General features: G+C 38.9%; 1 protein-coding gene across 3 annotated transcripts in view; it reads left to right on the top strand.

Annotated features, from left to right (window-relative positions):
- Window positions 1-263: 263 nt before the first annotated feature.
- Window positions 264-16,742, top strand: part of LOC136250262 (TATA-binding protein-associated factor 172-like) — a 35,701-nt gene continuing 19,222 nt past the window's right edge. The window contains exons 1-17 of one of the 3 annotated variants that reach the window (XM_066042442.1): window positions 264-393; window positions 787-1,005; window positions 1,149-1,228; window positions 2,071-2,112; window positions 2,250-2,377; window positions 4,262-4,370; window positions 5,621-5,689; window positions 5,736-5,825; window positions 5,885-5,980; window positions 7,157-7,333; window positions 7,395-7,535; window positions 7,585-7,864; window positions 8,413-8,513; window positions 8,695-8,862; window positions 10,694-10,809; window positions 11,139-11,310; window positions 16,071-16,181. In XM_066042442.1, coding sequence (XP_065898514.1) covers window positions 882-1,005; window positions 1,149-1,228; window positions 2,071-2,112; window positions 2,250-2,377; window positions 4,262-4,370; window positions 5,621-5,689; window positions 5,736-5,825; window positions 5,885-5,980; window positions 7,157-7,333; window positions 7,395-7,535; window positions 7,585-7,864; window positions 8,413-8,513; window positions 8,695-8,862; window positions 10,694-10,809; window positions 11,139-11,310; window positions 16,071-16,181 — 2,004 coding nt within the window. In that variant the 5' untranslated portion in view covers window positions 264-393; window positions 787-881. Of the gene's footprint in view, window positions 394-786; window positions 1,006-1,148; window positions 1,229-2,070; window positions 2,113-2,249; window positions 2,378-4,261; window positions 4,371-5,620; window positions 5,690-5,735; window positions 5,826-5,884; window positions 5,981-7,156; window positions 7,334-7,394; window positions 7,536-7,584; window positions 7,865-8,409; window positions 8,514-8,694; window positions 8,863-10,693; window positions 10,810-11,138; window positions 11,311-16,070; window positions 16,182-16,742 lie in introns of all 3 variants that reach the window. The other 2 variants (XM_066042441.1, XM_066042443.1) reach the window with 2 other exon arrangements.

The following is a 16,742-nucleotide window of genomic DNA, read 5'->3' as shown; positions in this document are numbered from 1 at the left end:
AAATCACGTGTATGTCTTTGTAGACTAGACCGATTATGGATTTTGTTGGATACCGGCTCGACCCCCGTGACCAGGAAGGCGGCAGCTGAACAGATTGGAGAAGTGCAAAAACTACACCCGCACGAACTCCAAAACCTTCTGAAAAAGGCACGAATGTGAAATAACACTTTATGTACCCATATATTGCAACTTTGCCAGATATTTACCTGTGGTCCATAATGGCAAATTATATTACCCCATCTTCTGTCACACTATAGACACACCACTACCTGCGAAACAAGAGCTGGGACACTAGAGTAGCAGCTGCTCAGGCGGTTGCTGCTATTGCTAAGAACGTTAAACCATGGGACCCTCAATACCAGCCTAAGGACAATGGTACTGATGATAGTGCAGGTATAGCATATATTGTCTTTGTACCGGTGGATTGATCATCAATGGATAGAGCAGTTGGTCAGACCTGTTGTAGCATTTGTGACTGGGATTAAGAATTGTGATTGACGAACATAATTTTTACCTTGATTGCTTTAAAATAAGAAATTACACACTTGATCCATTGATATTTTGGTCAGAAATTAGAATTGAAGTTCCATGGCCCAGCTGAATCACTTTGATCACTTGATTTGTCCCCTTGATTGCTTGGATTCTGGGATCAAGTACTGCCACTAAGCCCATACAAATGTCCAATGTGAATCAGCAATTTTGTGCATAACTGAAGTATTTTCATCTGTTTAGCATAAAATTTGCCAAACTTTTTCCTCACCAGTGGTCCTACTTCTTGTCCTTTAGAGTTGTCTTCAGATGAACTGGCCTTCAACAAGTTTGACATCAGTAAGGTACTCCAACATGGCACCCCATTGCTGGCTTCAGCTGGTGATGAGTTTATGGTGACTGACGAAGGAGATGCTGAACTTGCAAAGATGAGTGAGAAGGAAAGGGCCATGTTTTACCGGCAACAATTAAAACAGAAACTCGGTCTGGTGGCTCAAGGGAAGGTGTTCTCCACTGGTGAGTATGTATTATTTTAGAATGGGTAGAATTACAGCAACTGTAATTGGTCAAAAGGGAAACCAGCTAACGCTGTATCCAAGTTCCCTGGCCACATGGCATCTGAGAACTGTTTCTTACACCACCTGTATATTGTGGTTTAGGTATTGAGAAGTTGTTTGATGATGAAGATTTGATTTTGAAGAAGGAGGAGGATGTTGCTCTGAAACCTTCCAAGTCAGAGGTACAGTAATAAGTTAAACGAGGCACTTGGTAACTATCTGGCATATACTACTGGTGTCTTCACTTAGGGGGAGGCACCTCACCTCATTATAGTGGCCAGGTCCCAAAATATGGCTAAGTTGCTTTATGATTTCATCAATAAGACTACCTCATTTTTAAAGCCTTGATTTTTGATCAAGATACATCTATTAACAAGTACCGAATAACAACAAATATTGGCGAAACTAATATTTGGTGATTTGCTATAAAATTGCAGTTGGCGAAAATCTAATTTGGCAAAAAGTTCTCACAGAAAAATTGGTGGTGCACTGTTACACACAAGGTTGTATGTGGTGTTAGCTGACAGAAGGACGAAGTGTGCATTAGAGGTGCACTGATATGACTTTTAGCCGATAACCAATATAAAATAATATTATCAAGCCGATAAACAAACCCGATCCAATATGGTAGCATAGAAATTTTCTCTAACAATTTGCTCTCCAAATTTAGTAAATAGGTGACAGAGTGGTACTGTGATCAATAACCAACACTACATAAACATGTACTGCTTTTGTATTACTAGAGCATAAGTGCCCATAATAGATGTTTACGTATATCTGTATCTGCTGCTTTTTTATGCATGTTACCAATCCGACACTGATATGCAAAAACAAGGCCGATATAGCCGATAACCAATAGCCGATCCAATTATCAGTGCATCTCTAGTGTGCATGCTGAATCCTTTTTTTGCTGAAATGTTTATGGATTCAATCACTGTATGCCAGGTAGCTTTTATGTTTGAAACCAGGTCAGGTCATCCTGACCTGCTTTAAATGTCCTGCTGCAGCCTAGTTTCTTTCATAGGCCATTCCCACCTCATCAACCGCTATCAAGCTTGCACACAAGGTATGAAAATAATATTGATGAATTTTAAATTTGGTGGTTGCCAATTCACCAAATTTAGTTTGCGCCAAATTTTATTATATGGTACATGCTGTACCTTTGATTTGTTTCTACGTATTTCATGTTCCATTAATTTACAGGGACAACATGCTGTGAAGGAACTGGCTGCACTTAATCGGGTGAGTGCCAGAGAGAAGTTAGCTGCCAAGAGAAGGGCCAAGCAGCAAGCTAAGTTGTCAGCAAAGCAAAAAGAAAAGAACACAGAAACGTTAGTTGGTAATAGGGTAATGTACTTACAAGATTCTGGGGTCAATATAAGTAAACTTCAACACATGGGCTTGTTCTGTTATGTTTGTTCTGCGAGAAGTGACCCAGAAGTCATTGAATTTTAGTGGTAAATGCTGTTTACATTCACTCGAACCCTAGTTTGCTACTTCTGGTGGATCCTTTTAAATTCCAGAAATGTTTCTAAACTGCACTTTGATAGACCTCATTTTTTACTACCTCCTACATATCTATGTATCAGTTGTAGCATAAGTTTAATAGCGAAAACTATGACAATTCACATTGCAATTCATCAAAATTATTTTTTACCCTCTCAAAATTTTGCGTTCTCTTATATGATACATAGAGCCATGGAATAGTTTAATCTCTACCTGACACATACCGTATAACTGGTAATTTTCGAAAGGTTTTTATTTTCGGATATTTCGAAGAGGCCCTTCTCTTCGAAAATAAATTCCCACGTCTGGTTGTTTTTCGAAAATAAATTCCCACAAGTGAAAGCAACCGTCCAACTTTCGGCGATTCATTCGTGGATTCCTCGAGTTTTAGCTCAGTATTGCTGATGATAATGGGTAAACTGTATCATTACTGTACCAATAACCAGAAAACAGGTGATCCAGAATGGGAATTGATGCCATCTGCTCTAGAATCTATGGTGATTAGGATACTATAAGCTAGCTATGATCGAGCGTGATCGTGCCAGTGAATTCACTCCACCCGAGAATCCCTCAGTCTTCTCTCCAGTGCACAGGAATGGGGATTATTTCATCAATAAATCAGTTTTTGGCAAACATTCACGCATCTTCATAATTTGTGACACAAATTTCTGTTTATTTGAAATCCATCCGGACTTCGAAATATGCACTCTTCAAAATTAAAATCTTTCGAAATTCAGATTTTGCTTTTTGTACGAAAATTTCTGTTTCGAAAATAACCCGCTATACGGTAGCTACATAGTGATGCCTTGTGTAAATACTGTTTTGTTGTTCACTGCTGTATTATACAGCACAGTAGGGACCACAAAAGAGTAGGCGTGACCCACGAAATAACATCATTCAAAAACCAGCCTCAATCTTCCCTGATGACGATGAGGCAGTATTGGTTATGTAAAACTAAGTTCAAACAAACATTCAGATCAACCTGAAACGCTTTCAACAAGTTGCTACAGAATTTTTAAAAAAAATTATTTAACGGAATTTTCTACTGACTGAGTAACTGACTGTCTGATACCTTCAGACAAGTGTAACTCATAATGGCTAAGGCTACGGGCTTGATTTTTTCACTGTTTGACGTTGCTTTGGCCTGAGATGTGCCTTTTGGCATACCACAGTACGTACAGTGCATTCTTCATGGACTTACCAGTGTCCTCCCATTCATCTTTGCTGACAGCAAAAAGTGTCGATTTGGCGGTAGCATGTGATGGTTTCCCTTCGTAATGGAAATCGTCCGTATTTTTCATAGTGGTATTTTGATTGCAGAGGTGCTTTTCGAACAGTTCTTGATTCGTAATGCTGTGCAACGGGTTGAACATAGCTGACAACGAAGCGTAATGGATACTTCACTTTTCAGATGATAATTGGTATAGCTGGGGCGTGCGGCGCCATTTCAATTGCGGTATGCATGGGTTCACCAGTCAATAATTATTTATTTTAAAAAGTTAACAAGCGAGTGCACAAAAATATTTGGAATTTTCAACTAGAGTAGGGACCATAGCACATCGATAAAAAGTACTGAAACAAGCTGGAGTAGTGCACGATATTAAATCACAGTAAAACAATAAGAAGTATTATCTTCTGTATATAGGCAACCATAAGCAACATGTTGTGTATATCACATGTATTAAAGTGCAGTGTGTGTGTTTCTGTAGTGTGGAGCCTCCTAGCAAGAAGGTGTGCCTGTCTTCACCTGAGACCATTGGTGACAGTGAACCTATGACTGTTGAAGAAGTATCTGTGGATGACAGTGTTACTGAAGAGGTACAGTACGTGGTGTGTGGTCTGGCAGCATAGCCAAGCACTGGCTTGATAATTGCAAGGTTCCAGTTCAGTGCGCAGTGATGCAGTTACTGTTGTTGTTTCCTTCGTAAGAAACTTTTCTCACTTTACTTCAGCTGTGTTAATGGCTGTGTTAATGGCTACAATACCTGTTGGTGAACAACTCACATAGTGGGTGAGGTTCTGGTGGGTCTTTAGGTGTCCACACCTTCACCTGTGAGACATAGTCGGGTTTCTAGTCCAATTCCCAGAGGATTTGTCTTCACTGACTTGTAGGAATCTGAATACTGCACAAGTGTCCACTGGACTGTCTAGATGGCAGCTGAAAGGCTTTGTGCGTGTGTGTGTGTGTGCGCGCACAATCGTGCATGTATATGAGGCAGCATAGCCAAGTCGGCCTGGTGATTAAATTTTCCAGATTTGATGCCTGGTTGGTGTTGTTTCCTTGAGCAAGAAACTTTACTCACAAGATTCAAGTGCCTGAGTGGTGCACAGGCATCCCAGTGCTGGTTTGTTGGGCAACAATAGCTGCATTTCACAGGTTGCCAGAGGCTTTACTCTGTGTGTGTGTGTGTACGTGTGTGTGTACGTTTGTGTGTGGTCGGTGTGTGGTGTGTAGTACACATGTTGAAACTACTACGTATAAACTTCATAATGGTTCAAACTTAATTTCATTCTATTCTCTATTTAATTGACACATAACTTGATAGGCTTAATGAACAGTAAGGCTTTCTGTGTGGAAATATATTCCACATCTGTTGTTGTTTGGTTCTGCTGTTGTATATATGCTACTATGGTTATTAATTCAGTACTTGTATGACAGGGTATGTTGCTGAAGTTAGGCTAGGCAAACTTGATTACTTGTTTCTCATCCCCGTCCACATCACTTCTTACCTTAGCTTTTAGAAGGCTTTGGCTAACCCCTTTACCGTGACAGATAGCCTACTGTTCCAGTGGTTTGAAGCATTTCCTTTAATAATCAATAACGAAAAATGACCTTCCACCCACACGAGAATCCCAAATTTTGTAGATGAGAAACAAGTAATCAAGTTTGCCTTACTGTAGTGTCATTAAAAGTTAGTAATTGGAAAGAAGACTATAAGCCTGTAAATGCAGGGCTCAGATTCTTTACACTAAATGTCAAAAAATCACAGACCCATAGCTAGTGGGCTGCAGTTATTCATACAGTCTCTTTCCTTCCTAACTCATTCACATTTGTGTATTGTTTACAGAGAAGTGATTGGCCATTCACTGTGTTCTGTGAAGAATTGTTTAAAGATCTGTTTGATCCAGTATGGGAGGTATGTGATAATACTTGGGTTGATTGTATGCTAGAATGTAAGCTAGGTACGTCATGGTGTTGCCATGGCATTGAGGGAAGTCATAAAAGTTCATGGATGTACAGCTGGTATTAGTGTCCATACTCCACAAATTAAGGTAACGTGGATTATGTGGTGAGTACTAACTGGAGTTTATTGTTGCGCCTTTTATTTCAGCGTGTTGTTGTCAACCAGGCATGGTTGGAGGATGCTTGTATTAGGCTGCTGTGTGTGTTAGCCTTGGATCGGTTTGGTGACTTTGTTACTGATGAGGTATGTGTGTATGCATGCGTGTGTGCGTGTGTGTTCATCTACGCTCCCATAAAAGTCAGCACAATGAATAAGACAGAAATTGTGGTCCCAACGGGTCTAGTTCCATATGTATATTTTTGCCTCTGTCTCCTTTATTGCTACATGTTAGGTTCACTATATACTAAAAAAGAGTGACTGTTTCCTTAAGAAACTGCTCCAGCCTACCCAGCTGTTTAAATGTGTACTAGGAAGCAATAGCCAATTGTCCATGTCTCACGTCATTCAGGTTGCGCTTTGGGTGCCTACACCTTTACCCATGAGACACGGTACAGCCTACTAGTCCTGCCCCCAATAGGATTTCGGTTTCCAGTACTGACTCATACTGTATTACCTGTTCGGGTAGTGCACAGCTGACTGGGTAGGCATGACCATGTACGGTACTGCCCGCACGTAACATCGTAAGTGCATGAATGCACGCAATTGCGTGCGAGTAAAAAAAACTTGCTAAAAGAGGGTGTGGCAGCCACGTTCCTTCATCCCTGAAATTGACAGATGAAGACTCGCTAGCAAAACAGCTGCCATGCCCCTTTTAGCAAGTTTTTTTATTGTGTGCATGCTCGCAATATTACGTGCGGTTGGTACCATATATGGCAGTGAGTTTTGTTTGTGTTGTATGTGTAGTGTAGTGTTTACTGTGTACAATACCAAGAGTATATAATAGAAACCAAGAGTGTCGAACGGTATATTAGCCCGTGATTAATGATTGTGTAAAGTAACACGGATATTTCAGTAATTGTTTGTTTACGCGAAATGGTAATTTGAAATGCGTACGTGGCAACGGGTCTTTGTTCACCAGTTTTCTGTGTTATTCAACCAAGTATTCAACAATTATTGTACAAATAAAGTTTAGTGAGGACCCAAGGTAACCCCAGCTCGCTAAAACAACGGTTGGCCAAACGAGCGTGTTTCCACGCCTTCAGGGATCCGCTTGGCAGTTCCAGAACTGTAACATTAGCTAATTCCCTTTAACGCTATCATGTTTTTGCTTGGTTTAGTGGCCGAATTGGGCTAAACACAGCAACCCTTAATAGCAATGAAAACGAACATTTACTGAAATATCTGTGTTACTTTACGTAATGATTAATCACGGGGTAATACACTGTTCGATACTCTTGACGATACACATATTCTCCATAGTTGGTTGCTCCAGTGAGAGCCACAAGTGCTCAGGTTCTTGGTGTGCTACTGGACCATGTTGAAGCCACTCAAGTACAGGAAGTAGTACGTCTACTAATGGTGTTGGCACATCAAGCAGAGTGGGAGGTGCGACATGCCTCCTTACTGGGAATCCAACACATGCTGGCCGTCAGACAGGTTCTAATTAGACTACACCGTGTATTGTTCATATGTAGTTATTAGTGTACTGCATATACAGGTGGATGCTGCTACACTGTTGCCATTGCTGATGCCTGCCATTTTGGATGGATTACAAGATCAATATGATGATGTCAGAGCTATAGCTGCAGCTGCTCTCCTGCCTGTTGCTAGGAAACTACCAAGTTTGTTACCTGAAAAAGTAAGAGCATTGCCTACAATCTTTGCTTTGTGAATTGAAGTTATTTCAGATACTGAATGTGGTGGGCATCTTATGGGATAATCTACTAGACTTGGATGAATTGTCAGCATCTACTAACAGTGTTATGGAGCTGTTGTCATTGCTGGTGGTGGAGCTTGGCAACAACACTGTTGTTAGTGAGACACAACAAGGAATGGTGGAATCTCTCAGCACTTTAGTGACTAGACTGTGGCCATTTCTTGGGCACAATATTTGCTCTGTACGTCAGTCGTGTGTGAAGACACTACTGGCCTTGCTCAGTGGTAGTGATAATCAGAAAAGTGATGATGGTAAGTTGATCTGTGTATTTAGATCTCATACTACACTATAATGCTAGGCACTTAAGTACACTGGCGTAATCCTTGTGTAGTCACTATTCTTTTGTTTTAATGATTGGGAAGCTATTTAGTTGGTCCCAATATACAGTATCTATGTTAATAATACTCTGCATATTCTGTCCTTTTCTAAAGTTTTTTTATAATTGTGAATTAACAATTTATAACCTTGACTGTTCTATTACACACTCTAATAGAGTAGTCATTTGTCTTGAATAAAGAATGACAAATAATAACAATGTATACTTAACTCTGCTTCCTGTATGACTGTTATAAAGCTACTGTAGTAGCACTAGTACTGAATGGAAGCCAGGGTTCTTGTCATATTTTCATATATAACTTGTGTTTGGTATACATGAGTATTTGGTATACACTGTACATGAGTATTTCATTATCTTGATAACAGTACTCAATTTTCCACTAACAATTACCGAAAACCAGTTTCTCTTTCAGTATTGTCTTCCATCACGTACATGTATATAATTGCTGTTGTTTTGTAGCAGCCATTCCTTGGTTACCTGATGTTCTACAAGAACTGTTGTGCCACATTTTTCAAAGAATGCTTACTGAACCGAAGGAACCAGTCAGACAATTGTTGTGGCAGGTAAGAGAAATGGTATTGTATCTGTTTATCTGTTTTGTTTGTTTGGTGTACCTTATTAAAAGCTCAGTACATATTGGCAGTCAGGACAGTTTTTTTTTTTGTTTTTAGTACAAATGTTATCCATATTGCTGAATATACTGTAATTGTATTTCCCATTAAGCCATCAATTATGTCATTTTAGGTGTACCAAGTTGCTGTCACAAGTTCTACCGCCACTGATCTGGCAAATGTCTCGTCGCCATGGCTGTCCACCTGGCTGCAGCTGCTAATCCACACACCCTCAGATCAGCCCCTCCCTCAGTGCCTGTTGGTGGCTTCTGCAACTAGAAGGAGTGGCTCAACCAATAAGGTGACTTGGAACCACTATACATTAGTGTCTTCTCAAAATTATTATTCTATTAGAGTAGTTGGTAGTTCTATATGTAAGAGTTAAAGCACTACCATGAGTGCAATATGCAAAATAAGAGAGTGCAAGAGACATGTATAGCATAAAGCGAAATGTATTTTGTCTTAAGACCATTCCCCATACCATGAGTCCAGGCAATCATGCTGGCATTGCTTTAACTTTTATGGAGAACTAAATTCTAGCATGCATACAAAACTATTGGAGACTCACCCAAGTAGCTTAAAATCCAGAATTCTGCTTGATAGCAGTTAACTTCTACAATATAACAATTGGACGTGCCTTGGTGATCCTCCAGAGCATGTGGTAGTGCTCCTTTTGTCCATGCACTGTTCTGTATTGACACAATATTACAGTAGCATAGTTTGTACTGTGGTCACGTTAATTGTTTACAGCAGACCCTCAGTTATCTTACCCTCGTTTATCTGTACCCTCGTTTATCTGAAATTGGAAATGACTGTTCTATTAGAGTACTTTGAAAATCTGTTAAAATAATTCAACAGAGCTCTGTATATAAATGTATGGGCTTCAGTTATCCAAACAATTCACTTATCTGAACATCTTTATTATTCTCTGAGATACGCTGGGGTTCGGATAACCAAGGGTCCACTGTATAGTACAAGCAAGGTGATGCTTTACTTGATGTGGAGGGTTATCGCACCTGAAGTAAGCGACATGCTCAAAACAATTCAAAATTTACAGAGTGGTCTTGGAATCCATCATCTTCTACAGAATCGTCATTGCACCTGTTCAAGAGCACTCACCTGTTGACAGTATAATTAAAACCATGCACAGTTTATATTTAGATGCTGTTGACTGTTCAATTAGAGTATTTTGTAACTGTATGGTCTATTGGAATAAGTGAACAGAACAGAGCTGTGAATGAATGTTATAATCAAATGTGGAACTGCATGGCCTGTATACAGCATTTGACCTTGTATACTTACTGTTCAGCTTTACAAATAAACTCTTCTTAACACACCATTCTATAGGAAGGAGTACAACTTTAAAAGTTTAGATTTAGAATCAATGACTCAATAACAGCAGTCTACTTGTCACTTGTGCAAATTTAAAGTAATATGTAAATATTGTTAATGTGTTGAGGTTGTTCTATTAGATTGGTTACTTCCTTTCCATTAGTTTTCATACTTCATAACCTCGTCAATAAGACCACCTCGTATCAAGGTCATATTTGTATTAATGAGGTATTTGTCCTACCGTAAGCGTATTAAATTTCGTGGGTAAAATTTTTGTGGTTTGTCAAAAAGACAGGTTTGCAAGTGTATTAAATTTCATGGGTATAATTTTCGTGGTTTAATCTCGACGGGCCAGTTTATTTTCTCGAGGAGCAAAACTCGTGATTTAAGGTCGCGTTTAAGGTTTAGCTACAGCTTAACAGCTTTGGCTACTCCATTTATGCTAGCGTACTTATCTGGGACTAAGCAAACCATTTTGTGGGGTTGACTCACCACAAAAGAATCTTGCCTGCTGGAAGAGGAGTCTTAGATACTGAACAAGGCCATCAGTATCTATTCATGTGGTGAACAGGTGCATGTGTTGTCGTCAGGTCGTACGTAGCGCAACGGTTAATAGCTCTGCTTGAGCTGAGAAATGAGTTTCTAAATGGATTAATTTTCGTGGATCAGCTTTATGTGGATTAATTTTCGTGGATCAGCTGCAAACCACAAAATCCACAAAAATTTCTACGCTTACGGTATAATGAACCTAAGGGTTCACTTTGCTGCAGTTGTGATGTGTTGTGTTGTGTTTGTTGTAGCCTGTTGGCTCCTCCAGTATAGCTGGTGGAGTGATCTATATTGGAGGAACTGTTGGAGTAGAGTCAGCTACTGAGAAAGATGAGGCTGTAATCAAGTGTAGAGTACTGGGATCAAGGTGAGTGTATAGTGTACCTGTAGTGTGTGCATGCACACATGAGCGTATGTGTGCGTGTGCGCATGTGTGTGTGCATAGCACAGAGATTGATTTATAGGCACCTACATGCACAAACAGTATAAACACATACTACATGCACACAATATATTTTGTAGATACAAAGGTAGGGACACTCATACTTGTATATCACAACATACACACACTACACACATGCATGCATACTATAATAGACATACATGTGCACACGCATGCACATACACTGTACACATACACACACACGCACTACACATTCATGTACAATGTGTCACACTACATCCTCCACTCCACAGAGCTGTGGGACACTTAGCTATGTCACTAATTACATCATCATCATCACCAGAAGCCATTGAAGTAGTAAACAACTTGGTTCAGCTGTTGATACAGTTACTGTCCACCAACATGTCTGTCCACAAAATGGTGGCCAGTCTCATCGTCAGCTTCTGGACGACTGACACTAAAGAGGTAGGATGAAGGTTTATTATATAGTTATACAATGGCCACGAGTGCTCTGCCTGATATAAACGCACGAGCCTGAGGGCCGTTAGGCCCGAAGGCAAGTGCGTTTATACAGGCAGAGCACGAGTGCACGCTGTATAACTGTTATGTACCACTCACCTATTAGGTGGGGAGAGTCTCACAAGACGGCTGTAACACTTATAAAGGCCAGGTTTCTAACATCGATTGTGGGTAACCAAGCCGGACGTTGCGATGACGTTCCCCTGCAGTACCTGAGATATTGAAAGCTATAGGTGTCGTAGTGGTCTTCGCCACCGGCACTTGTGCTATGCTGCACAAAACCGCAGCCAGTGCAATATCTGTATATTGCACTGCGGTCGGTGCATTATAACTTATAATGCACTCGTTGTGGTCTACAAAACCGCAACCAGTGCGTTATAAGTTATAATGCACTCGCTGCGGTCTGCAGCAGTGCAATATACAAATTATGGCACTGGCGGTGCCTTTGAACTGCCCACGCAGAGTGGTACATATGTAGTATGTACATTACTATATTAGTACATTACTATTAGTACATTACTATTACGTAGTACATTATTATTAGTACATTACTGTTAGTACGTACATTACTATTAGTACATTACTATTACGTAGTACATTATTATTAGTACATTATTAGTAGTACATTACTGTTAGTACATTACTGTATTAGTACGTACATTACCTAGTAGTAGTACTAGTACAATATTGTTTTGAAAGCTAGGAGAATTATAGTAGCGATAATTCAGTGTGTCCAGTTGTGTTAAGTTCAGTGCATGCACAAACCTGTTAAAATTGTAATGCTAGTTATTAATTTGGTGATTTTAATATCTATGGATTCCACATAATTTAATGGTTACAAATCTGAAAATTAAAATTATCTTGTAGAATTAACCTTTTCTGTTGTGCTTAATGCAACCTTACATATCTTGACTTCATTCTGAAGTGTTGGTGTACTGATTTCTGGTCAGAGGTCATTTCGGGTCGTAAGTTATTAAGGCGTCCACATTTCAAGATGTCCTATGTTATTCTGTGCTTCGTATGGTTTTGTGATCCATAAAAAGCAAACTCTAATCAATAGCTTAACGAGACCATGGACTGCTGTTGTTATTTCCCCACTAACCATGGGATTACCACAGTGTTATAGAGTAGGGCAGAGTACCTGATTATCACAGTAACCAGACTTTCCCTGAAACCTCTTGCTTCCTTTTGAGTGTGCCCCTAAAACCATTTTTTCATTATTGAGGCAGTCATTGTTGACAAACTGCAAAGTTACTATATACACTTTTCAATCAACTATTAAACTCTCATCTACGTATGCTTGCAAAATTATGTTTCAGCTTTACACAAAAGAGCTGTGAGGGTCGTTTGGTAATATAACAGTTTTATGTTCCTGTGAAATAAGTGAGTTAGCAAGTGGTGTTTGTGTGTCCATGGATGGTTATAATAATATGTTAATGTAGTCTTGTAGTGCTGTAAAGTATACAATACACACAAGCCAATACCAAGAGTTAATAATAGGGAGAGGAGAGTATCACATACTGTATAGTCCTGTAATGGATGATTGCACAGAAGTCAAACAGCTTTGTTTCTGTAAACTGGCTAATATATTTTCACATTTAACCACCGAAATCATCCCAGACATGAGGGTGTGCGTTCAATTTGACCAACAAGAGCTGTACTGTTGTTTTAAAGAGTATGGACCATGCTCTTAGACTTAGAGCACAGTGACCTCTAATAAAGCAGTCACATTCAACAACTGCTGCTGTAACACAGTAAAGTTAACAGAAACAGACTAATGCAGTTAAAAATTTTTAAGGGTTCCAGAAAAGTAGTGTTTCCCACATAATAGCTACTACAATCATTCATTCCACCATAGATACTAGAATACATAATGGATTGGAAATGCAATACATTTTACGGTTACGGGCCCGATACGGTCACGTGATTTATGGCAACGTTACCAAGTGTACAAACTGCAATTGTTCTTAACACTGAGACTACTATTACAGGTTTTATAAAGCGTTAAATCATTGCTAAAGAATTCAGCTATTTATTGGTTTGTGACTGAAGGTTAGTCGTTTCGTACAACCGAAGGTGTGAAGGAAGGAACGCGAAATTTGTGTTCAAAAACTAGTGTGGGGGTTTTAGTGCATAGGGCGTATTACATACAGAGTTTTAGAAGTGCTGAGCAGTTTCGCCACATAGTAATGAGTACAAAATAATTATTTTTAGCACTGTACAGCAGTTACTTTCCGTAAGCAAAGCGAAAGAATGGCTACATGACGGTAGTGGCTGTGGGGGTTTCCTGGCTTTGTGAAAACGAGTCTAGCGATACATGCTATACTAAAGAAAAGTTCATACCTTCAAGAGTGCTAAAAAAGTATAAACGAATTGAACAAGATACCTGTTTTCGAGAAAACTCTGGGCGAATTCGACAAAAATGTATTGTGCCTATTGAAAATGCTGCTGTGCCCCGTAAATGTCATCACGTGACCGTATCGAGCCCGTAACCGTAAAATGTATTGTGTTTCCAATCCATTATGTATTCTAGTATCTATGATTCCACAACTTTATCACTGTAACCCTGCTTCGTTCTTTAAAATTAATATTACAAGATGTGGACAGTTGACATTTTCATCCACAGTTATACTTACACAATACAAAGAAAGGCTGCCGTGTACATGATCACACCTAACCATTAGAAGACTGGGGCCACCCGTACATTGTATCATACACACTTGTACCACTTGGTACCATCCTATACCATTCTTGGTAACACCAATATACACACAGTTCACACAATGGAATTATTCCTACACATGTTACACTGGTAACTGGGCAGGTTAACCTTTGATCTGCCATATTAGAGTAACAAAATGCGACACCATGATGAGTTTTGGCCTGCAAGAATATGACACGTTATAGTCAGATACACACCCACAAATGAAGCTATGCTGCATATTTCAGCAACTTTTGTATAACTTTAGTAACACATGTAAAAGTGATGGACTTGCCACAGCTAACATTGCAAGATGCAGTAATTCTCAAAGCCATAGTGGATATATCAGTTAACATGTTGCAGCCTAAAATTTTCTTAGTACCAAACCATAGTTTACAGTAGTGTTCTACCTTTTACTGAAACAAATGAGTTACAAAATGAACAATTGTCTCCTTTACAATGAAGTTTCACTTCATAGCACTACCATTTCCACCATGCTGTGTACATTAACAAGAGTTCATAATTTGATATTAATATTGTGACTTTGTGTCTGATGCTTTATTTCTCATTATAATGTTTTATCTGATAGTCATAATAATGCATGTACAGACTGCCAAGAATGATACTGTGGTCTGACTGTTATGTATGTAGGCATGTACGATGAGGACGATGAATGTTTGAGACTAGACCAGTTGGCTCAGTAGCCTGGACTAACCTGCAACAAATATTTACCTGATGAATATAATTTATGTATAAGTGGAAAATGAAGATATTTGTTAAAACCTTTGATGTTAACAATCCTACACAAGTAGGCTAAGCACCGCTGTACTATAAACACGTTGCTTCCTTATACAGTATGAATGCTATGGTGTGTAGTATCCCATAGTATCCTGGACTTGTATACTTGTGTTTGTTCACAACTTTAGTTCTGCCATTCAGAAGAGGTTAATCACAGATCAGAATGAAAAGTTCAACCTGTTTAAGTACAGTATTCTACAGTGTAAATTGTTAATATCCGTGTCCCTAGAACTCTTACAAACCTTCCTTCATTCACCAGTGCACAACATGTGCTAAAAGTACACAAGCACATACATGCATGGCATTGTGAAAATAGAGCTTGCAAATGTTGATACCAGACTTCGTCTTAAAATCCAAAAATCATGCACTGTATTGTAAGCTTTTTAATTTGTGACATTCTTTTCTGTAATCTTTGTCCATGAAAAAAAATCATTGTTGCATGCACTTGGGGCAATAAGCCCTTCTCATAGGTTGCAAGTTGTCGTGACAGTCAAACACTTTTTCTGCAATGAACAAATTTAATAACTTCTTAATTGATTAAAAATACTGTCATAATTAAAATAGATCTACATATACAGCTCAAGTGTAACTTTGTCTTGCAAGAGTGCAAGTGATTTAAAAACTTGCTAATTAAAGGGCGTGGCACCCATTTCACTGACAAGTATCCATCCCGTTTAATTTGGGATGGATACTTCGTGAACAAAATGGGTGTCATGCCCTTTAATTAACAATTTTTTTCAGATGCTCACACTCTCACGAGACAACATTGCATTTGAGCGGTATCGTAGTTTGTAAATATCTACATTAGAAAGTTGTCAAGTCTCTTTATTGTACTATCCGAAACCAAAAGCATCTATTATGGCGTGTGTGCATGTGTTTTGTACATCAATTAGTGGCATTTCATCATAATTATGGTATATACATGACATGTGCGTATACATGTGTGCCATTAAACTACATTATCGAATTCTGTGTTTTTAAAATTTCAACATGGTATGTAGGTATGGGTGAATCCAGTTGTTTTGTAAACACTTGCCAAAACAATATAGAGAAATGCTTATTGTTTAATTCCATATTTGGTAGTAGTTGTTTTCTACATATGTTCTTCCCAGTAGTGTTACACGGTGTGCCATACATGTGCGTTTCAATGTATCACTTATTATGTCATAGTGTGTCATTGTACGTTACTATACATTACACATTACAGGTGCCTCAGTCACTGGATGAGGTACAGGCACAACTGAGTGTGGCCATCTTGGAGCAGCCTATCTACTCCGACATCATTCCACTACTGGTCAATCTTCAGAGGGAATGCCAGGTGACCAGAATTGCCATATTTGTACAATCTTTGTAGGGTTTAGCGTTCTCTGACTTCATAACATGTTTTTGGCTTCTACTAATAATTCTTTCTTAGGTAATTATATGTTCTTCATTCACAAGTTTCTATTATGTATGTAAATCTTTATATTATCAGGATGTGATGTACAGGGATTCCGTAGTCAGTTTAACAATATGGTGTGTGCATAAAATTAATTTGGTGTCAGCTGTTCACATAGACAGTAAAATTATTGCAACTGATGATGACATATGTATGACTAGCCAACGTTGGGTACGGAGGACTAGTTTAAAGAGTTCCTAGGGAATCTGTGTAGACTTTTTCTTGCATACAACACTCATTTAGTACATGTTGTATATGCAGCAAAGGTCGTGCACTTATTAATTTAAATGTATAATCTTGTAACGAAAACTCTAGCAGTCACTCAGACTCAGAGAAAAGTGATTCTGTGTGTGCTTCTAATTTTTCTTTCCTAAAAATACAATCTCGGAACACTTTTTAAATAATGTGCTGGTTCATATGGATTGTGAATCTGTAGCTAAG

The sequence above is a fragment of the Dysidea avara genome, chromosome 3, assembly GCF_963678975.1.
Source record: "Dysidea avara chromosome 3, odDysAvar1.4, whole genome shotgun sequence".
NCBI lineage: Eukaryota > Metazoa > Porifera > Demospongiae > Dictyoceratida > Dysideidae > Dysidea > Dysidea avara.
This window is presented reverse-complemented; position numbering and strand designations above follow the sequence as displayed.